Source organism: Stegostoma tigrinum, chromosome 1, assembly GCF_030684315.1.
Source record: "Stegostoma tigrinum isolate sSteTig4 chromosome 1, sSteTig4.hap1, whole genome shotgun sequence".
NCBI lineage: Eukaryota > Metazoa > Chordata > Chondrichthyes > Orectolobiformes > Stegostomatidae > Stegostoma > Stegostoma tigrinum.
The window spans coordinates 38,434,046-38,458,442 of NC_081354.1; the positions used below are offsets into that span (position 1 = coordinate 38,434,046).

The 24,397-nt window shown below is 40.9% G+C and overlaps 1 protein-coding gene across 1 annotated transcript in view; it reads left to right on the forward strand.

The window, feature by feature from the left end:
- The first annotated feature begins 1,276 nt into the window (after positions 1–1,276).
- LOC125460055 (uncharacterized protein C4orf45) overlaps positions 1,277–24,397 on the forward strand; it is a 28,847-nt gene continuing 5,726 nt past the window's right edge. Inside the window, exons 1-4 of the mRNA XM_048547136.2 lie at positions 1,277–1,382; positions 6,864–7,096; positions 18,592–18,650; positions 23,277–23,436. Coding sequence (XP_048403093.1) covers positions 1,310–1,382; positions 6,864–7,096; positions 18,592–18,650; positions 23,277–23,436 — 525 coding nt within the window. The 5' untranslated portion in view covers positions 1,277–1,309. The remainder of the gene's footprint in view (positions 1,383–6,863; positions 7,097–18,591; positions 18,651–23,276; positions 23,437–24,397) is intronic.

A 24,397-nucleotide genomic window follows, 5' to 3' on the forward strand; every position in this document is an offset into this window, starting at 1 on the left:
CCCCGTTCCCTCCGCTCTCTCCCAGTTCCCTCTGCTCCCTCACTGACCCTTTTTCCTTAGTTGTGTCCCTGTCCCTTTTCCCTCTGCTCGCCCTTTCCCTGTCCCCACCACTTGCCCTTCCCCTACTCCCTGTGCTATTTCACGCTCCCTGTTCTTTCTGCTGTCTTCCCATCGCTGTTCCCTCAGCTCTCTCCCTGAAGTTGTTCAGTCTGCTCTCCTGTCCCTGTTCGCTCTGTTCCTCTCTGTCCATATTCCCTCAGCTGTCTCCATGTCCCTGTTCCCGCTGCTCTCTCCGATCTCCCTGTTCCCTTTTCTCTTTCTGTCTATCCTTGTTCACTGTCCTGTTGCCCTCTCCCTGTTCCCTCTGCTCACTGCCTGTCCCCGTTCCATCTGCTCGATCCCTGCCCCTGTTCCCTTTGCTCTCTCCCGGTCCTGTTTCCTCTTCTGTCTCCATATTCCTGTACCTACTGCTGTCTCCCTGTCCCCATTCCCTCAGCGCTGTCCCTATCCCTTTTCCCTCTGCTTGCTCTGCCTCTGCTTCCCAGTGCTCTCCCCGCCCGCGTTCCCTTGAAATCCCTGCCCCAATCACTCTGCTATTTCCCTGTCCCTGTTCCCTCTGCTCTTTCTCCATTGCTGTTCCTTCTTCTTTCTCCTTGTTTCACGCCCTGCCATATGCCCGTCAGCTCTGCTGTCTCCCTGACCCTTTTCCCACTGCACTCCCTGTCCCTGCTCCTTTTGCTCTCTGTCCTTTGTTCCATTTGCTCTCTCCCTGTCCCTGTTCCCTCTGCTGTTTCTCCATTGCTGTTCCTTCTTCTTTCTCCTTGTTTCACGCCCTGCCATATGCCCGTCAGCTCTGCTGTCTCCCTGACCCTTTTCCCACTGCACTCCCTGTCCCTGCTCCTTTTGCTCTCTGTCCTTTGTTCCATTTGCTCTCTCCCTGTCCCTATTCCCTCTGTTTGTGACTGCGACTTTTCCCTGTGCTCTGTTTTCGCTGTTATCTCCCTATCCCTGTTCCCTATGGTCTCTCTTTCCCTGTTCCCTCTGCTCTCATCCTGTTCCTTTTCCCTGTTCCCCCTGCTCGCTTTCTACCCCTTTTCCCCTTGTTCCTTCCGCTCTTTCTCAGCCTTTCAAGCTCTTTACCTTGGGCCTTCGTCACTGAACTGTCATTGCAACGAATCAGGCATCTATAGCAACGCTGGTGTCAACGTCACTGTAGAGTGTCCTCATTTAGCCAAGGGCTGCGCAACTCGGTGTCAGTATTTCGGCAATACATGTCCTGAACGATTGTTATAAAACTAATTGGAAGCAAATGTCACTCCGTACTGGCAAAAACAATCACTTTCCGGCACCTGCTGAGCTTAGAGGAGCAGTTGTATTCACAGGTATTTAATTAGCTCCGTACGTTCTACTTAACGTTCACACAAATAAACGGAAACGATAAATTTCTTGAATTCTCCCGTTTCAACGTAGTTTGGACTTTATATGTAGGTTATTCTCCGAGGTAATTATTTGAAAAACGTTTAACAATATATATAACAATCAAGGTAGGTTTTATATGTAGAATACATATAACTAAAAGACTGGGTATTTATACTTTTCAGTAATGATTAAACTGACCTCAGTTGGAATTACTAGATTTATAAATTTCATGATGAGCTGTTCCACAGTTTATTCAGTTTGCAACTATTCACATATTTACATTTGTACAGCAATTTAAACCTGCCTCAATGTCTAAGACTGCTTTACTTAACGAGACAATGGGCACAAAGTCATATCGAAATATAACAGGTGGTTTTAAGATTTTAGGTAGAGAAGTGGATGAGAAAGAGAATTCGAGGCAATTAAAGACATGGTCTTTAATGATGAAGTCCTATAAACTAGAGGGGGTGGGTGTAGAGTAGGTAAGGACTGCGAGGTAGTGGTGGAGGCATTGGACCATGGTAAAACCATTGTGGTCTATATATATGTAAATCAGTTGCACCATCCTGGTCACCCCACTCCACCAAATGCATTTACAGCACATGATGTAGGTTGGCATCTGCCCCTCTACTGACTCAGATCTTTAAAATGTGCTGTCCAAATGTATTTTTAAGGAATTTTTTCACAGTCTATAGAAATGGTTAATGGCCCAGGAATATTTTCTTCATCCTGTTCACTTTTGGAGAGTGGAGGAGTTGGAGGTGGAACCTGTGCAAGAAAGTCCCCTTCAGCTCTTGTCAGTTAGTTTTTAATGTTTCTTTGAAGAGATCACTAAGAGCAGGAATAGACCATTCGGTCCTTTAGACCTGTTCCATCATTCAAAATGCTCTATCTCTATGCTGTATTCATGCTTTCCCACCATACCCCTTGGTGCCTTTAATATCTAAAAAATTATAAATCCTTTTCTTGAACATACTCAGTGACCCAGTCTCAAAAGCCTTCTGTGGTCGCAAATTCCCCATTTGGACCACTCACTGAGTAAAGAAATCATTTCTCATCTCAGTCCTAAATGACCTACTCCACATCTTGTGACCTTGACACCTGGTTCTAACCTCCACAGCCAAGGGAACCATCCTCCCTGCATATAGTCTACCTAGCATTGTTAGAATTTTATATATATCATATATAACATATGTATATATATTGTTTACCTAGTAATCAAAGCTAATCCTCTGAGGACATGGGTTCAAATCCCAGGATGGCAGGTGGCACGTTTGAGTTCAATAAAAAGCTAATCTAATGGCAACTATGCAGTTATTGTTTTAAGTAACCCATCTGGTTTACTAATCCCTTTAGATTAGATTCGCTACAGTGTGGAAGCAGGCCCTTCGGCCTGACAAGTCCACACCGCCCCTTGAAGCACCCCACCCAAACCCAACCCCTATAACCCACACATCCCTGAACACTACAGGCAATTTAGCATTGCCAATCCACCTAGCCTGCACATCTTTGGGCTGTGGGAGGAAACCGGCGCACCCAGAGGAAACCCACACAGACACAGGGAGAATGTGCAAACTCCACACAGACCGTTGCCCGAGGCTGGAAACAAACCTGGGTCCCTGGTGCTGTGCGGCTGCCGTGCTAACCACTGAGCCATAGGGAAGTAAATCTGTCATCCTTATCTAGTCTGACCTAAACGTGACTCCAGACCTGTGGCAATGTGGTGGACTCTGAACTGGCCTCATTTTCTAATATCTCACATTGCCTTCAAACCTGCTGACAAGGTTGGTTCTATTGTCTGATGTATCAGCCTTTACCTAGTTAGAAGTCACACAACAGCAGGTTGTCGTCCAACACATTTATTTGAAATCACAAACTTTTGGAGTACTGCTCTTTTGCCACTTCATCTGATGAAGGACCAGCATCTGAAAGTTTATGATTTCAAATATACCTGGTGTCATGTGCCTTCTGACAATGTCCAGCCCCATCAGCACATCAGCATCTCCACATCATGGCTACAAGAGACTGAATATCAACTGTCCCAATACTTTCCCTTAACCCCTGCCAGACAATGACCCCATCACCTAACTTCAGATTATTACTTCCAGGATTGTCAATGAACTCCTCAAGAATTTTCTTCTGTGGTTTCCAACCTCATAGCTCCAACCCCCTCCAAATTCTGAATAGAAGGCCATGACTTCCTTCCCAAAATCCGTACAACTTCTATCTATACCCATTATTTAAGCCTGTTCCTGCCCTTCTGACCTGATATCTCAACTCTTTTTTTTTCTCCAATTTTCTCCTCCTGCCCACACTCATGACTCTTCCAATCCTCTGTGTCACTTTAAAAGTTTCCAGTTTCCTGACCTTGACTGACCCCTTTCCACAATGGATACCTAATTTCTCTAAACCTCCATCCTTCACTAGGACATTTTGAGAGCTGTGCTCCAACACCTTGAACTTCTGCTCTCAAATCTTCCTTTCCTTACTAGAGCCAAAGTGTGGGTTTGCCATGTTCTTTCCTTCAGTCCCACCATCATTCATAGTTAAAATTCCCTGTAAAATCCAGTACCTATCAAACACATCTTCCCTTCCTCTCTCCTCCCCTTTCAGCATTCCAAATGGACCATTCCTTCTATGATTTCTCAGAAACCATAAATTCCCTTCATTTGCTGCAGTACCTTTCCATACAAATGCAAGAGATGCAACACCTGTCTGTTCATAACCTCCTTCCTCACTACCCAAAGTCCCAAACATATACTTTCCATTTAATATCTTACATTTATTGCTTATGGTATTGTCTTCTCCGTACTGGAAAGACAAAATGCAATGTTGTACATTACCTTTGTTCAGCCTTCAAGTAAGACCCTAAGATCCCAAGACCCCATCATTTCAATTCTTCATCTTGCTCTCACTTAGGATTTTCTGTCTGTGGCCTCCTGAGATGTTGCAATATGAAGTCCAGCCTAGACTTGAGGAACAACACCTTGTGTTTTCACTGGGCACTTCACAGCTTTCTTTTGCCAACATTGAATTCAATAAATTTATATTGTTATTTCTGCCTCCAATTTGTTTCCTTTCTCTTGGCAAGGTTTGGTTTTTCTGTCTTGTCTTTCTCTTTCTTTGGCTATGATGGTATCTGTTCATCATTCTGCCATTCACACCTCTTCCAGGCAAATATTTTGTTTATATATTTGTCCGATTACCACTCCATTTCAAGGCGCTGTGTGTATCCCTTCATCATTTAATTTGGCCTGCCTTCCATTGTATCACAGACCTTCCTTTTTGTTCTTTTGTCCACATTTGTCCACTTCAATTGCTCAAAATATACTACATTTCTCAATTTTCTTAGCTTCATAAAAAGATCACAGACTTCAAATATTACCTCTATTTTTCTCTCTCGACTTCGGGTGCAGGACAAATGTCAAACTTTGCTGAAATATCTTTGTTTTCCTAACAGTGAAATATTCAATGACTCTGAATTCCTACATTTTACTTCTATTATATTGTCCAAATATGCCATGGATGTGCTCTGAACCGCACTGAGAACCAGGTTGAAAATGACACTCTGCCAAAAGATTCCTGCACTGTCCACCTATTCCTACCATGGTGGATTTCCATGCACTTTATATTTCCTAGATCCCTAGGTAGCAGCTGAGGTGACCATCTCCTTGACCACGTGGTTCCACATGCTTCTCAACTTTAGAAGCCCTTTTAATTTTACACACAATATTTGGACAATTATACTAGGAAGAAATAGTAAATAGTAAGGCGAATCCTTTGAAAATATTATAAAATAAAAATAAGGAGACTGAAGGCTTGTTGAATAATTATTTTGTGGCAATCAGTAGATACAGGCCTATATATCTGATGTCCCAGGGAAAGTAATAATGAATGAAAGATTAGACATAAGCATAACATAAGCAAGAAAACAGTATGAGAAGAAGAGGCTAACAAATTTTTAGGTTCTGACAATTTCTGTCTCAGTGTTTTGGAAGAATTAGTTGCAGATGTTTTAGACATAATCTTTGAAAGATAATTTGATTCAGGAACTGTAACTTGAGATGAGAAAATTATAATTGTAACTCAGTTATTTATATAAGGTGAGCCAGTTAAAAAAGAAACAGGAAATTATTGACTTGTTAGTTTTGAGGAACATAATGGAATCTATAATTAAGGGCAGTAATTGAGCACTTAGAGAAATTTGAGCTGATTAGACAGCCAACATGAATTTGTAAAGTAAGAAGAGATTATGCTGGAAATGCTCAGCTGATCTTGCAGCATTGGTGCACCAATTTAAAATTATTTTTCTCTGCATAGTTGCTGCTAGACCTGCTGAATATTTCTCACATTTTCAGCTTATATTTTAGATTTCCAGCATCTGACATAATTTTCTTGTGTATTTATAAATAGCGTGTCATATTTAATGAATTGCATTGAAGATTTTGATGAAGTAACTAAAATGGTAGACAGTGGAATACTTACACAGACTTCCAGAAGGCATTCAATAAAGAGACAATGAGTGAAATTTAAAGATTATGCAAGTAAAGACAATTAATGACCTAGCTATTTGAAAGAAGTCAGAGTCGGGATAAGGGCATCTATTCAAATTGGCTTGAAAGTGACATTCTGCAAGGATCTCTGCTGGAGTCCCAGTTGTTTGCTGTATTGATGACTTAGATAAACTAGGGGGTCAGGAAACACATTGCCTGAAAAGGTAGCATTGAAAAAGAAAACTTGGACTTGCACACGAGATGTTGTAAACTAAAGGGCTGTAGACCAAGAGCTAGAAAGTGAGAGTAAACTTAATGGCTCTGAATGCTTTTCAGCTAACACAGTCAAAATGGGAGAATAGATATCAGAATCAGCCCATTCAGGAGAAAGTTAGGAAATACTTCTTTACACACATTATGATAAAAGTGTGGAACTTTCTTCAGCTTAAGTAATATTTTATATTTGGATCAAAATATTTTTACTAACAAAGGATATAGAGCCATGGCAGGTGGGAAAAAACGTCCAAGAGGACAATATTCTGTCACCAAGTCATCATTTATTTACACGTGGAAAGTCCTTAACACTGATCTGACTTCCTCTGACACTCCTGTCAGCCAGGGCTCCATAACTGGGGCTTTAATCTGGTCAAATCAGGAGACTGATATTCAATGAGGTCCACCTGGCTGGCCTTATTACAATCATTACAAGGTGAGTAGGGTAGAGTCAGGACACACAGCAACTATGAGGCAACTGAATGATGAAATAGATCAGATAGTCTTTCAATGAGGCCACAATTATATTAACTTTTTTATTAAAAGGTAGTAAAAATAGCACAAGGTGAATTGTTTTTGCAAGGACTGCTGCAGACATGTTGAGCTGAAAGCCCTTGTAGCCATTCTATGTTTGCATGATAAGTAATTGTCAGCACAATGCAATTTTACTTTTTTTAGGACCAGATGCTTCAAGAGATTTCAGACCAAAATTCTCTGACTTTCCTTATTACATTGGTGAGAGTCAACATGTATCTGCTGAAAGTACTGGAAATCTAAACTACTTATATCGTGCTGCACCTTATGGTTCATATCAGATACCCAAGCAACAATACGTGGGAGAGATTGGCTGGGGATGGTGTTTAGGCCTGAAACTAAACAAATCCAATCTCTTAAGTGGCATGCAATTCAAGGTACTAAACTTATTTCTTAAAACATCATTGTTATTTGGTAGCACAAAACTTGAGTATTGTTGAAAAACAGCATTTTGTCAAAGCTTTGAAGTGTCACCGGACCTGAAATGTTAACACTGACTTTTTCTTCACAGATGCTGCCAGACTTGCTGAGCATTTCCAGCAACATCGGTTTTTATTCCTGATTTACAGCATCTGCAGTTCTTTCAGTTTTTAATTTGTCAAAGCTTTTCATCTTGCACTCCTCAGGACAATTTGTAAGAAATGTTAATTTCAAAGGAAAATTAACATTTACGAATATGCTGGCCAGTTTTGATGGTATTATACAGGAACTTTCTAAAGTTGACTGGGGAGGCTGTTTGCAGTTAAATGGATGTCTGGCAAGTGGGAGGCTTTCAAAGTGAGAATACAAGAATTTAAGGCCAGCAGGTTTCTGCTAGTGTGAAGGGCAAGGCCAGCATGAGTGGGAACGCTGGATGACAGAGATAATTGAGGCGCTGATCAAGAAAAGGAAGGAGACATGTGTCAGGTGTGGAAAGCTTAAGATCAAGTGAATCCATTGAGAAGAAGAGGGGTGCAGGAGTACACTTAAGAGGGAAATCAGGGGCACAAAAAGGGGACATGAGATAGCCTTGGCAGGTAAGGTAAAGGTGAATCCAAAAAGAGATTCTACAAGTATATTAAGGGCAAAAGAGTAACAAGGGAGAGGGTCAGATCAGTAGAGGTCATGTGTGGAGCAACAAGAAATGGGTAAGATCCAAAAAAAAGTTTCTCATCAGTTGACTGTGGAGGAAGACATAGAAACCAGGGGAAATAAATAGTGATGGCTTGAAAAGAGTCCACATTACAGAAGAGGAGATGCTGGAGGCCTTAAAACACAAAGATAGATAAATCCCTGGGACCTAATCAACTCAGGACATTGTGGAAACTAGGGAAGAAATTGAACAGCCTCAAGTAGAGATATTTGTATCATAGGCAGCCATGGGTAAGGTGTGAGAAGTCTGGTGGGTTGCTAATGTTGTGCCATTATTTAAGAAAGACTGAGGAAAAGCCAGAGAAGTACAGACTGGTGACCCTGATGTCAGTGGTGAGTAAGTTGTTGGAGGGGATTCTGTCACCTTGTTGTCAATTATGAAATATAATTGTCAACCTGCATTTATTCAGAATTCAGTGAAGATTCAACTCAAATCAATTAGAATTGTTACAATTGATAGAAAGAGTAGACTGTCAACCTACAAGCATGTCAAGTGGAATAAACTTGGGTCCAGAAGGTGAAAATACACTGCAAGTAAATTTCCTTCCATAATGGTGTGGCAGAGACTATGTGCAGAAATGAACAGCTTGAACAAAAGTTTAAGTATGTAAATGGTAATTTAGGACATAACCAGGCAGTAAGCAAATCCAGACTTTATTGTTCTAATGATTTATAATCATCATCCAATCATTTATTTACAACAAACCATTATCCTTCATGCTTTTAAGTATTGCCAGTTAATTGTTTGTATTTTCTACAGGAGTAGGATTATAAGTTAAGCTTGCATTTGTGTATTTCTAGTTCCTTTAGTTATCATCACATTCCTTTGTTTGTTGCTAAATGTAGAATTCAGTTTTGTCTTTCCATTTGATTTTCCCGATAACCCTCATTTATCTTCCTTAGTATAATCTGAATTTTTCTGACATTTTTATATTCTTTTCTTCTGAAAAGATCTTGCTGGGGTTTCCTTCCTCTCTATCTTCTATACACCTCTCACTTACCTTTTCCGTTTCATGAGGGTACCTAGATAATGGCCTGATGGAGAAAATGTAATTAAATACACATTAGAGAATAAATGTCTACCCAAGGAAAGCAGCGGAGTAGAATTGACTGAAATGCTCTGTGGAAAACCTCCTTCTGTGTTATAACAACTTGATGACTCTAGTATCTCTGACTTCTAACTGTGGTAACAAGAGCAAGAAAGAGCTAGGAATCCTGTTGAGAGTAACACTCCTCTTGACTCCCCAAACCTTGTTCACCATCTACAAGGTACAGTTCAGGAGTGTAATAGAATGCTCCCCACCTACCCGGATGAGTGTAGCTCCAATAACATTCAAGAATCTTGACACCATCCAGGACAAAGCAGCCAACTTGATTGGTGCCACATCCTCAAACACTCCCTCCATCACAGATACACAGTAGCAGCGCTGCGTGTGTCATCTACACAGAAATTCAGGGGGCAGCTTGAAGGCAGCTCTGTACTTTTGTCCTCAGAAGTCAAGAAGTTGTCTTCTGGAGGAGCTGTCCATTTCATATGGATATAGTGATACCTGCAAGGCAAAAGACAGAGAAGGCTTTGCGGCCTGAGAGTTTTATTTCTATTTGTCATTCACTCATGGGATAAGGATTACTGACTGGGTCAGCATTTATTGCCCATCCCTTGAGAAGATGGTGATGAGCTGCCTTCTTGAACTGCTGCAGTTCATGTGTTGTAGGCGGATATACAGTGCCAGTAGGGAGAGAATTCCAGGATTTTGACCCAGCGACAGTGGAGAAATGGCAATATATTTCCAAGTCGGGATGGTGAGTGGCTTGGAGGGGAGTTTGCTGGTGGTGGTGTTCCCATATCTGCTGCCTTTGTCCTTCCAGATGTAAGTGGTCTTGGGTTTGGAAGGTGTTGTCTAAGGATCTTTGATGAATTTCTACAGTGTAACTTGTAGATGGTACACGCTGATTCTCCTGAATGTCGGTGGTGGAGAGCATGGAAGCTTGTGGATGTGGTGCCCATCAAGCAGGCTGCTGTTCTGGATGGTATGGAGCTTCTTAAGTGTTGTTGGAGCTGCACCCACCTGGGCAAGTATTCCATCACACTCCTGACCTGTGTTTTGTAGACGATGGACAGGCTTTGTGGAGTCAGAAGGTGAGTTGCTCACTGCAGTGTTCCTCACCTCTGACCTGCTCATGTAGCTATTGCATTTATATGATGAGTCCAATTGAGTTTCTGGTCAATGGGAACCCACTGATGTTGATAGTAGGGTATTGGCGATGGTAACGTCTTTGAATGTCAAGTGACTGTGGTTATTTTGTCTCTTATTGGAGATAGTCATCATCTGGCAATTGTGTGGCACAAATGGTGCTTACCACTTTTCAGCTGAAGCCTGGATATTGTCATGATATCTGAGGAATCATAAATGGTGCTGAACATTGTGCAAACATTGGTGAACATCCCCACTTTTGACCTTATGATGGAGTGAAATTTTTGCCGAAGATGGTTGGGCCGAAGACACTACCTTGAGGAAATGTTATAGAGCTGTTCTGGAGCTGAGAGGCTGATCTCCAATGATCACAACCATCATCCTATGTGTCAACTATGACTCTAATCATTGGAGAGAATTCTACAACTCCCATTGACTCCAGTTTTGCCAGGGCTGCTTGGTGCCACATTCAGTCAAGTGTGGCCCTCTGATTAGAAGTGATGTGCAATGAATGACACTGAAAGTGGAGTTAATGTGAGAGTTTCAGCGGAATAAAGAACATTACTTACTTAGTTGGCAGGACGAGGATGTTTCAGTATTCCTATAGGAGATCCACCTGCTACAAGCCAGAGCTTGTAAGGAAGGCAAATTTTGTTCCCTAAAGGGCATTCGTAAAACATGAATTTTTAAATGACAGTTGAATATGTGGTTGCCATTAGACTTACAGGTGTTTTATAAATTAAATTTCACCATCTGCCTTGGAGGGCTTTGAACCCATGTCCACCGAACATTAACTTGGGATTTTGCCATTACCACTATGCCTACCCTTTCACCATTTTCTGTGAAAATCCTACTCTTTTCCTCAGATGTGATGTTGATTTTATCCAGACTAAGAATAAAGGCTTACTGTTTCATTGATGCTGGTCTAGACACAAAATGACATTGGAATTCTAGAACTCTTCCCTTATTTCCTCCTTCCAGGATTGTTCATCCTGTTTTCATCCCATGTCCCTTCAATCTCCCTGCATTACCTTACTTTTTTACCTTTCTTTGTCCAACTTTCCGTTCCTGTATTCCAATGTAATTCCATCTTTCTGCAGTATCATACTCTCCTTATCATCCACCTGGCCTCTCAAACTCTCCCCCTCACCCAGACAAATAATAACATATTGCAAGCACAGTATAATCAAGATTTTGCATAAACTATGATTAAAATAGTAAAGAAACATGTATGACATTTTAAAAAGGGGTAACTTTAATTTAGTTGAGAATCCCTACCAACTGTATACATGTTGGACACTGATCTATTTGTGTAGTCCTTCCAAACTCTTTGGATTGCATCACTTAATACCTCAAAGTTCTTCACTTTCACTAGACCATTTTTTAAAAAAAAGCTTTTTGAACATGGTTGGCAAGCTCAGCATTCTTTGCCCAACCATAATTGTCCTCGAGAAGGTGGTAATAAACCATATTCTTGAACTGCCAAAGTTCATCTTGTGTAGCAACACATTGATGTTGGAAAATGACTTCCAGGCTGTGTCTCTGTGACAGTGAAGGAATGCTGATATTGTTGCATGTCAGGAATTGCATAGCTTAGAGGGAAAGGAATAAGTGATAGTGTCTGCTTTCCTGTCCTAGGTTGCAGATGTCACAAGTTTGGAAGGTGCCTTTGAAGGAGACTTGAGAAGTTTCAGATGATCTTGTATATGGGTCACACTTCTGCCAATGTGCATCACTAGTGGAGGGAACTAATGTTTAAGTTGGTGGATGAGATGCCAATCAAGTGGGGTGCTTTGAATTGGACAGTGTCAAGTTTTTTGAGTGCTTGTTGCAGCGACCCTCATTTAGGCAAATGAAGAATATTCCATTTTTATCACACTCCTGACCAGTACCTTGTAGAAGGCGCATAGGTTTGCAGAGTCAGGAGATAGGCTACGCATTTTAGAATTCCTAGCATTTAACCTGCTATAGTAGCCAGTGTTTGTTTGGTTAGTCCCATTCAGTTTTTGATCAATGGTAATCAACAGGGTATAGATGGTGAGAATTCAGCAATAGTAATGTTTTTAAATGTCAAATGAAAATAGTTAAATTTTCTCTTGTTAGAAATGGTACTTGCCTTACACTTGTGTGGCAAGAATGTTAGTGATCATTTATCAGCATGTTTGTCTGCACATGGACCTGGACTACTTCATTTACTGAAAGATCATGAATGGAGCTGAACTTATCTAGCCAATATCTTGATTTCTGACCTAAAGATAGAGGAAAGGCCATTGACGAGGCAAGCGGAATTGATTAAGTCTATGATATTACCCTGACGAGCTCCTGTAGTTATGTTCAATATCTGAGATGATTGTCATCCAACAACCATAACCAATTTTTGGCGCTAGGAATGACATAACTAGCTGAAAACTTTTCACCAATTGTCAAATGCTGCCTTGATACCCATTCAGGTCAACTCATTTATCCATGTATGGATCAAGGCTGTAATGAGATCAGGAGCCCATAGCTCAGGATGGACCTGACTTGAGCATCAGTGAGAAGGTTATTGTTAAGCAATTGCTGCTTGATAGGCTTGCTGATGACATTTTCCATCAAGTTGGTGATGATTGAGAGTGAACTATTGCAATAGTAGTTATCCAGATTGGATTTGTCCCACTTTTTGAGGCCAGAGCATTTATGGGCAATTTTCTGCATTGTTGGCTAAGTGTCAGTTTTGTAGTTTGATTCTTCATTACTTACAGAATGCTTTTTATATCTTCTAACTCGAAGACATAATTGAAGTGTTTATTTAATATGTCTGCCATTCCCTATTATAATACCTCTACATGCATGTAAGGTACCAATTTATACTCTTACTAATCTCATCAGAGGGAGGTTAAATATTGCTTATGCATCATCCTTCCATGTACTGTGAGATCAGTGCGGTCTTTTTCTCCTATATCTTTCATGTCCACTTCCTGCTTAAATGCAGTAATTCTGTTCAATTCTGATTAAATGCATGCTTCTGTTGGGCTTTTCCTGGTGTTGACCCGTTTGGGAGTTCTGTGAGTAACAGAAATAATGAGACCATGCTCAATGCTGCTGTTAACGAACAACAATCTTCCCTATTCTTGTACGTGCAAACTCATCCAATGACATGCTAAATCAAATACTAAAATGCACAAAAATATAAAATTACCAGTAATCTTAAAGGGGTATGAGTGACTTAGACTATGATGAAATTTATGGCAGAATCGGATGAGAATTCCAGCAAGATCTGTCTTGACATTGGGTGTATCTTACTCCATGTTTTATGCTTTTTACAAACAGTGTATTGATTTTCTCACTAGGCAGCAGCAGGTTGCCACTTAAGAGGAATTATTGCTTGTCAAATGCCTTGTTGATGTCCAACTTGCTTCATAGAAGTCTAAATATCAATCTTAAGAAACTTGCTAAACAGCTAGACATTGAGAGAACTCGACATGAAAAACAGACCAGGTATCTTAAAGATTTAACCACATTTGAATGACTTATATGTTGTGTATGTCCAAAGTGCAACTTGGAAAATGATCATTGAGGACCAGTACCCCTCATCCATTGACATTAGCATCGGACACGTGTCAGCCCCTCATATCCAAAAGAACATAAAGAACAAAAGAGGAGTACAAATCAGGAACAGGCCATTCAGCCCTCCAAAACTGTGCCGATCATCATGCCCTAACTAATCTAAAAACAAACCTTCTGCTCTTGATTGATACATGTCCCTCTATTCCCTCCCTATTCATGGAACCATCCAGGTACTTGTTAAATGTGCCTACTTCCACCATCTCCTCTGGCAGTGTATTCCAGGCTCCTACCACTCACATGGAAAAAAACTTGCTTCACACATCTCCTGTAAACTTTTCCTCTCTCACCTTGAACCTGTGTCCCCTTGTAATTGGAACTTCAACCCTGGGAGAAAGCTTCTGACTATCCACCCTATCTATAGCTCTCATAATTTTGTAGACCTCTATCAGATACCCTCTTAGCCACCGATTTTCCAGTGAAAACAATAACAATCTTTGTAGCCTTTCTTCATAGCCAGTGCCCTCAAGAGCAGGCAACGTCTGGTGAACTTTCTCTATACTCTTTCCACGTTTTTCTGGTAACGTGAAAACCAAAACTGCACTCAATACTTCAAATGTGGCCTAATATAGGTTTTATAAAGCTGCAATATGGTTTTCCAAATCTTATACTCCATGCCCTGGCCGACGAAGGCAAGCATGCCATATGCCTTCTTATTCACCTTGGCCACCTGTATTGCCGCTTGTATGGAATTGTGGACCTGCACACCTGGATCCATTTGATGTTAGTGTTTCTAAGGGTTCTGGCATTAACAGTATAATTCTCACCTAAACCTGATCCTCCAAAATGTATCACCTTGCATTTGTCTGGATTAAACTCCATCTGCAATTTCAATGCCCAAGTCGCCAATCTATCTATATCCTGTTATATCCTTTCAAAATTGTCAGCACTGTCAACAACTCCATCAATCTTCATGTCATCTGCAAACTTGCTAATCAGACCACCCACATTTTCCTCCAGATCATTTATATATACCACAAATGACAGAGACTTAAGACTGATTCCTGTGGGACACCACCAGTTACTGGTCTCCATTCTGAAAAATACCCTTCCACCATTACCCTGCGTCTTCAATAACCAAGCCAGTTTGTATCCATCTAGCCACTTGTATCCATCCTGCCACTTGAATCCCATGTGTTTTTAGTTTTTTGTACCAATCTGCTATGTGGGACTTTATCAAATACTTTACTAAAGTCCATATAAACAACACCCACAGCCCTTCCTTCATCAATTATCTTTGTCACCTCTTCAAAAACTTCAATCTGGTTAACGAGACATGACCTTCCCCATCAAAACCACGCTGTCAGTCACTAACCAGTCTGTTTTCTTCCAAATGTGCATGTAACTTGTTCCTCAGTATCTTCTTTAAGAGTTTCCCCACCACAGATGTCAGACTCACCAGCCTATAATTTCCTGGATTATCCATGCTTCCTTTCTTAAACAAGGGAACAATGTTGGCTAATCTCCAGTCCTCTGGAACTTCATCTGTGGTCAAAGATGTGGTGAAGATTTCTGCTAATGCCCGAAATCCCTTGCCTCTTGCAGAACCTGAGATAGATTCCATTTGGTCCCAGGGACTAGTCTACCATAGTACAACTTAGGATACCCAAAACTTCCTCCTTCAATATATTGACATTCTTTAGAGTATTCACACACTCATCCCTGACCTCAACATCAGTCACGTTCTAGATGACAAGGTGTAGAGCTGGATGAACACAGCAGGCCAAGCAGCATCTTAGGAGCAGGAAAGCTGACGTTTCAGGCCTAGACCCTTGATCAGAAATGAGGGAGGGGAAGAGGGTTCTGAAATAAATAGGGAGAGAAGGGAAGGTGGATTGAAGATGGATAGAGGAGAAGATAGGTGGAGAGGAGACAGGCAAGTTAAAGAGGGAGGGATGGAGTCAGTAAAGGTGAGTGTAAGTGGGGAGGTAAGGAGGAGATAGGTCAGTCCAGGGAGGATGGACAGGTCAAAGGGGGCAGGATGAGGTTAGTAGGTAGAAAATGGGGGTGCTGCTTGAGGTGGGAGGAGGGGATGGGTGAGAAGAAGAACAGGTTAGGGAGGTGGGGATGAGCCGGGGTGGTGTTGGGATGCAGTGGGGGAGCGAGAGATTTTGAAGCTTGTGAAATCGACATTGATACCATTGGGCTGCAGGGTTCCCAAGCAGAATATGAGTTGCCGTTCCTGCAACCTTCGGGTGGCATCGTTGTGGCACTGCAGGAGGCCCAGGATGGGCATGTCATCTGAGGAATGGGGCGGGGCAAGTGAAATTTTTCGTGACTGGGAGGTGCAGTTGGTTATTGCAAACAAAGCATAGGTGTTCTGCAAAGCGGTCCCCAAGCCTCTGCTTGGTTTCCCTGATGTAGAGGAGGCCACAATGGGAACAGCAGATGCAGTATACCACATTAACAGATGTGTAGGTGAACATCTGCTTGATGTGGGAGGCTTTTTAAAGGCCGGTTAATTAAAGTGCAGGACATGCACGTTACTACAAAACTGGAGGATAGGAATGGCAGGATTCGGGAACCATGGATGACAGGGGAAATTATAAGGCTAGTCCAAAGAAAAAGGGAAGCATATGATAGGCCTAAGCAGCTACAAAGTGACAAAGGCATTGAGGAGCATAGAGAAATTGGGAAGGAACTTAAACACAGAATTAGGAAGGCTAAAAGGGACTATGAAATGTCTTTAGCAAACAGAATCAAGAAGAATCCTGAAGCTTGTTATGCATATTTTAGAACAAGAGGGTAGCAAGTGAAAGAGTAGGCCTGCTGAAGCACAAAGGAGGGAAGTTATACGTGGACGCACAGGCAGTGAGGGCATTCTTAGTGAGTACTTTGTATTGGTGTTCCTATTATCAGTCATGTCCTTCTCCCTGGTGAACACCAATACAAAGTACTCATTAAGGATGCCCTCACTTCCTGTGCAGTGGTGGGGGTGGGGTTGTTGGGGGTGGTGCGAGGTCGTGGCCGTCAGTCAGGGGTACAGTCCAGGGACTTGGCCACTGTCAGTCATTCATTGTGAACAATTACCATCAGGGGATCTTTCCCGGTTCAGGCCAGGAAGTAGGCAATGCTCAATTTTTTTTTCCCAATTGTGCGAAGTAGGTGATGCTGGCTTGCCTGCATTTATTGTCCATCCCAGTTGCTCTCAAAATGGCAGTGGTGATCTGTCTTCTTAAATTGCTGCAGACCATATTTTGCAGGTGGACCCATAAAGTCACCGGAGGGGATGTTGACTCAATGATAGTGAATGAATGGAGATACATTTTTCAAATCAAGATGGTGAGTTACTTGTCAAGGAACTTGAAGGTGGTGTTGTTGCCATGTATCTGCTGCCCTCATCCTCATGCCAGGCAATGACCGTCACCAATAACAGACAATCTAACCACCACCCCTTGACATTCAATGGTGTTAGCATCACTAAATCCCTCAATATCAACATCCTTGGGGTTACCATTGAGGAACTCAATTTGACTCATCACATAAACACAGTGGCTGCAAGAGCAGGTCAGAAGTTGTGGTTGGGGGTTTTGAAGGGGCTTTCTGAGGATCTTTGATGAATTTCTACAATGCATCTTGTTGATAGCACACACTGCTGCTCCTCAGCTTCAGTATGGGAGGGAGTGGATACTTGTGGATATAGTGCCAATCAAGCGGGTTGCTTTGAACCAATGGTGTCAAGCTTCTTGAGTGCAGTTGGAGCTGCACCCATCCAAGCAAGTGGAGAGTATTCCATCACACTCCTGACTTGTGCCTTGTAGATGGTGGGGAGGCTTTAGGGAGTTAAGAGGTGAGTTACCCACTACAGTATTCCTAGCTTCTGGTCTGCTGTTGGAGCCACTGTGTTTATGTGATGAGTCAAACCGAATTTCTCGTCAATGGTAACCTCAAGGATGTTGATAGTGGGAGAATCAGTGATGGTAACGCCATTGAATGTCAAGGGTGGTGGTCAGATTGTCTGCTATTGGCGATGGTCGTTGTCTGGCATTTGTGTGGTACAAATCTTACTTGCTATTTGTCAGACCAGTCCTGGATATTGCCCAGATCTTGTTGCATTTGAACACGGACCTTTTCAGAATCTGAAGAGTTGTGAATGATGCTGAACATCATGCAGTCATCAGCAAACATCCCTACTTCTGACCTTATAATGAAGGGAAGGTCATTGGTGAAGCAGCTGAAGATTGTTGAGAATAGGGCACTACCCTGAGGAACTCCTGCAGAAATGTCTTGGAGCTGAGATAACTGGCCTCCCCTATGTACCAGGTATGATTCCAACCAATAGAGAGTTTGTTTTGCTAGGGTTCCTTGATGCCACAGTCAACCAAATACAACTTTGAGGTCAAGGGCTGTCAATTTCACTTTACCTCTGGAATTCGGCTCCTTTGTTCATGTTTGAGCCAAGGCTGCAATCAGGTCAGGAGCTGAGTGGCCCTGGCAGAATTCAATCTGGGTGTTACTGGTCAAAGTTATGGCTGAGCAGGTGCTGCTTGATAGCACTGTCGCCATCACTTTCCATCACTTAACTGATGACTGAGAATAAACTGGTTCATCTTCTGGAACCTACTGTCGTCCCAGCAATGACCAATTTGAGAATCTAGCTGCAGCTATAGAACTGCTGCCCATTCAGATTAGCTGGCTTCTCTCTAGGGCAGGGTGATTACAGATTACATGTCCTGTTTCCAACTGATCAAGACAGCACAGAGTGTTATTGCTGAGAATTGTCTTCCTGCCAACTCTTCTGGTGGCAGAGATGAAAATACTGCCCCTATATGACTTGCATTATAATTAGATTAGAAACAAGAGATAGTTCTAATGAAAACGTTCTCAGAACTTTATTTTTGTTTTATATTTGTGAGATAGCTATTGCTGACTCCAATCAGTTTGAAAATATAATAATTATTAGCTCAGCTTTCATCAATTTTCTTTATATTTTTGATTTATAGCAAGGAGAGTTCCGACAGCGGGCTGCAGACAAAATAACTCATCGCTATCAAAATCCATGGTATGTAATTGTGGACAAGACATAAAAATACCTAGGAACTTGAATGAGGTAATTTTAAAATCAGGTATTACTGGAATGATTTTGATGCTCGTGACTTGCATCACACAATCTGTGTTCTAATCACTTTCTCAGGGAAAATGTTTGCTTTTATAATGTCTGTGAATATCACTCATTTTGCATTGACAGAGTCAAATATTCCCATCAATTGTAGCTATTTGTTAAGGAAACTGCAGGAAATAATTCACTAAATTTATAAACTTATTTTGAGCTGTCCTGGAGACTGGCTGGAGGTGGGAAGCCTTGCAAAATGGTAACAAGAGACGAGTGGAACAACCACATTACATTTTCAGTGGAGGGATTGGTGGCAAACCTTTGCCCTAATTAGAGATGGATTGTCAATCCAACCAGTTAAGGCTTGTTATTAGACTTATTAGTATCCCTACAGTGTGCAATGAAGCCATTTGGCCCATTCAGCCTGCTCTGATACTACAAAGAGCATCTCATCCAGATCCTGGCCCTCAAACCAACCTTCTTGATTGGCTCTATATCCACAAGCATCCACTCCCTCCACCACTGATGCTCAGTAGCAGCAGTGTGAGCTATCAACAAGCTGCACTGTAGAAATTCACCAAAGATCCTCAGACGGAACCTTCAAAGCCTGCGACCACTTTGATCTAGTGAGATAGGGGAGAGATACATGGGAAAACCACCAGTCAAGTTTCCCTCCAAGCAGCTCACCATAGTCATGACTTGAAAAATATATTTCCATTAATTTACTGTCACTGAGTCAACATCCTGGAATTCCTTCCCTAATGGTATTGTGGGTCTACCTATAGAATATGGACCGCAATGGTTCAAGAAAGCAGCTCACCACCACCTTCTCATGGAGGACTGCAGATGGGCAATAAAGTTGCTGGCCAGCTTGCAATGCCCATATTCAGGGAATAAAAATTAAATCCTACGTTGAATAATATGATTGGTAAATTTAGCTGCTGCTCCACTGAGCCCACCGATGAGATACACCAACACTGCCAGAAGCTGATGAAAAGCTATCTGGGGAAAGTGGAACCTTTAACTCTAATGCAGTAAAAAAAATTACTCTAGAATGTACACAAGTAAGGAAGCATCGATTTTATTTGTGCAAATGCACAGGGAAAGATCGCTGTTGCCCAAAGAACTTAACATGCAGTGTGTTTAAAGCCAAACCAGCAGCTAACATTACTCAGATTTACAGAAGGCATTTGAAAGGTCTTCACAGTAGAGGCTACTAATAGCATTACATCAAGGGACTCAGGGGAAGGGAGTTGGTGAGAAAAACAATGGCTATCACTAGAGAAAAAGTACAAGGGAAACTGATGTAACTAAAAAGCAGTAAGTCCCCTGGGCCTAATATGTCGCATCCCAGGATCTCGAAGGAAGAAGATACCGTTAGCTTACCCTCTAATTTTCTTACTGACTCAGGCCCCCGAGTCTTGTGTGTGGCAGCAGGTTCTGGAATGGGATGTCAAAACAGCAATTGATGTAGTGATTCCATTCGCATGTGCTGAACACTGGAGCAGCTGTGTGTTTCAGAGAGAACATTGGCTGCAGATATAGTTGATGCACTGTTAGTAGTCTCCCAATAATCCTTCGCTTCTGGAAAATTCCCAGAGGATCAGAAAACTGTCAATATAACAGATGGAGAGAAAAAATAGGTAACCATAGGCCAGCTAGCTTAATACCGGAGATTGAGAAAATGGAAGAGTCTATCATAAAGGGTGTCATTGCAGAGCATTTTGAAACATTCTATAATCAAACAGTGTCAGCATAGCTTCAAGAATGTGACATCATCCCTTAGAAATTTATTAAAGTATATTGAGGAAGTAATAAGTGGGTTAGATAAAGGGGAACCAATAGAAGAATTTTGTATTTGGAATTTGAAAAGGCATTTGATAAGATACGGCACATAAGGTTACTTAATAAGGTAAGACCCTATGCCAAATAAACACCGAAAGAACTGCAGATGCTGTAAATCGGGAACAAAAACAAAGTTGCTGGAAAAGCTCAGCAGGTCTTGTAGCATCTGTGAAGGAAAATAGAGTTAACATTTCGGGTCTGGTGACCCTTTCCCAGAAGCTCAAAACTTTGTTTTTGTTCCTGTGTTTGTAAAAGCCTATGCTGTTGGGGGTAGCATATTAGCACAGATAGGATTGCTAACTAATGGAAATCTGAGAGATGGGATAAAGAGGATATCTTTAGGATGGTAAACTGCAATAAGTGAAATAGAACATAGAACAACACAGCACAAAACAGGCCCTTCGGCCCTCGATGTTGCGCCGAGCTGTGAACTAATCTAAGCCCATTCCCCTGCGCTATCCCATCACCAACCATATGCTTATCCAAGGGCTGTTTAAATGCCCCTCATGTGGCTGAGTTAACTGCCACACAAATTAGTGCTGTGACCACAACTATTTACAATATATACTAATGACCTGGAATGATGGTAGTGAATGTACTATTGCTAACTTTGAGAATAGCATAAAAATAGGTGAGAAGGCAAGTAGTGAGGATGACACAAATAGTCTATAGAGCCACATAGTTAAGTGAAAGAGCTTAAAGTTGGCATATGGAGTATATAATGTCAGAAAATGAGGTTTGCACTATTGCAGGCAGAATAGAAAGTATAAATATTATTTAAATGTGAAACGATTGCAAAAAGTTGCAGCACACAGATTTATAGAGAAGGCAAATAGAATATTGGTCTTTATTTCACAGGGAGTGGAATATAAAAGTAAGGGGTTTTGCTAAACATATACAAAGACAGAGGCCCGACCACAGCTAGAATACTGTGAACCGTTTTTAGCCCCTTATCTAAGGAAAGATATACTGGTGTTGGAGGCAGTCCATTCATGTGCTGGCGAGAGAAGTGTTATCAGACACAATTTATAAATAAATGTTCAAAGGTTGACACCATTGATGAGGATGGAGTAAACAAACCTAAAGATGCTGTTAAATCTACATTTTATTTTGTTCAAAAGAATTTGTATTTGCAGATACATTTTATTATGTTCAAAAAGCACACAATTTATAGACAGTCAATGCGGTGTTTTATAAATTCCTACTTTATAAATAAACTAGTGTCTGACTCCAAACTAAAACACACAGATTTTAAACAAGGCCACACACTTAACATACATTGTCTGACCTAAAATATCAGTGATAGTTCTATCAGGTCATGATTTGAAAGGAATTTGGGGATTTACATACACATTAATCAATCAAAACCTTCTAACTGATTAAAGATTTAACAGCAGCTTAGGTTTGTTTAATGCATCCTCATCAGTGGAGTAGAGCCTTTGATCTTTAAATTATAAATTGTGTGTTTGATTACCTCTCTCTCTAACACCTGAAAAAGGAGTGAGGCTCCAAAAGCTTGTTTTCTTAAATAAACTTGATGGACTATAACTTGGTGTAGTGAGACTTCAGGAGAGTGAGTGGAGACCGAATACTTTTAGGGGGATTTACAGGGTAAAAGTTTTGATATTGAAGACCAGAGGACATAATGTTGGAGTAAGAAGTTGCCTATTTAAGGCAGAAATGAGGAGGAGATGAGAAATGAGATGTGGAGTCAAGGGTTAATTATACCTTTACTCTAGTAGCTATTGAACATGTTTGAGGAGGCATGTCACAATGATGTCAAACCATATGGAACTGGGTCTTTATTCTGTAGGGTTCCATACATGTCATGGCTTCTTGTCCTTTATGTCCAGTTGTGTGTTTCCTCACCTGAGTGTATACTTTTTCTTGCTACAAACAGAGATGGCGATGACATAGTGGTATTAATCCCCACACTGTTAATCCAGAAACCCAGATAAATGTTTCTAGCCAACAATGCCCACATCCTGGGAATGAAATTTAAAAATGACAGTCCTATCAGAGTCTCTTATTTGGCCAACAGGATCCTACTGCCAGGATCCTAACCTTCATCCAAAGGGATCTTGGATCCATCCAGTGAAATGATAACCTAGGACTTGGCAGGGTTGGGTGGCTCATGGCTTTGACATCCAAGAAAGACATTGACAGAAGAGAAATCCTCTTTTCCTCCTTGCTCATATGCTGTTTATCAGGAGTTTGATGATAACTTTTCCAGAGCATAACACGTTAAAAACTTTAAGCTGTCACTTTTGTTCATTATTAAATCAATGCTCAAGTGAAAAATAATAAATAATTAAAATTGGTTACATCTTTCAATTAGGATGGAGTGCACGTGGGAAGATTAAATGGACACTTTCACATATATCAAGTGCAACCTACATGTCTATGACTCAGCAATTTCATTGCTTTAGGAACATCTGAAGAAATGCATATCTATCCTTCACACGTTCATTTATGTATATGCATAAAATCAGTGCTATTATAATTACTCACCTCCCTTCACATTTTAAATGTGCATAATCAAAACCCAAATCTTCAGTGTGCACTATACATGATATCCCATTAAATAAAATGAAAATTGACAATTGTCTAACTTACAATAATATGTCATGATCTAATTTTGGTGTAGAAGATCCAGTTTGAGATTGGGTTGCCAATTCTTTTTGATTTAACTGTTAGTTTAACAAACTAACTTATTCTCTACATTGTCAGGCAACAACCTCCAGCTGTTCTTGATCAGCAAAGTCTTGGCAGAGCTTTTCTGGCATGGCCACTTAAGAAATTTAGAAAGCCTGGAGAATGCACACGGCCTAAAAAAGCTGCAGTGAGCCCATTTTGCGAGAGTGGCATCGATACACTTTATGCAAGTCAAGTATGTATCGGTTAAATTTAATTTACCAATTGCTTATCAAATCTGTTAATTTATGACTGTAATTAATATATAATGTTTGATTTATTTCTGATTGTGTTGGATGGAATTTCAGTACATGATCACAAAATACGTGGCAAAACACCCCAAATACCTTTAAAATAAAAAAGAATTGATTAATTTAATCACCATTAATCTATGACCCTGATTTTGCTTGAAAAGAGTAAAAGAATTTATCAGTTATTCACTGACCAGAAGTATTTCATTAGTATTGTGACAGCTAGACTGATAAAGAAAGAAGAAAGGAGAGAAAAGATTATGGGGACAGGGAAGTAGGTCAGTGAGAAAAGTAGTATAATTTTTTGCTTCTGGCATTATAATGGTGATTTCCCCCATTCATTATGATTCAGGATGGGTTTTCCAAAATGCTTAAGCTCCTAGGTGAGGAGGGATAAATTGCCTCCTCTTCTTTATTCACTCATTCCCTAGGTCGGTTGGAACACATTAATTTAGAAAAGTTCCTTTCACTCATGGATACCTTTCTTTTAGACCCAAATTAACTTATGTTCTAACCAAGATAATAAAGTGTGAAGCTGGATGAACACAGCAGGCCAAGCAGCATCTCAGGAGCACAAAAGCTGACGTTTCGGGCCTAGACCCTTCATCAGAGAGGATGTTCTAACCAGAGTTATGTTCCAACCAGGCTTTTTGAGTTACCAAAGAATGATTTTAATAATTAGCATTAGAAAAAATAGCAACACAACATATCAAGAGTAGAATTAAGAAGTCACTCCAAAATATTTAAAAATAAACAGATATATGGACCAGTCTCTGAAACATTGGTGCAGAGTAAGTAGTTGAACTTTGCACCTGTTGAAATGAAGGTGACCAGCACTGTGATGTTGATAGTTGAACAGTTTTTTTGTGATTCCTGATACTGTATGATAATTGACTGTCCTTTAAC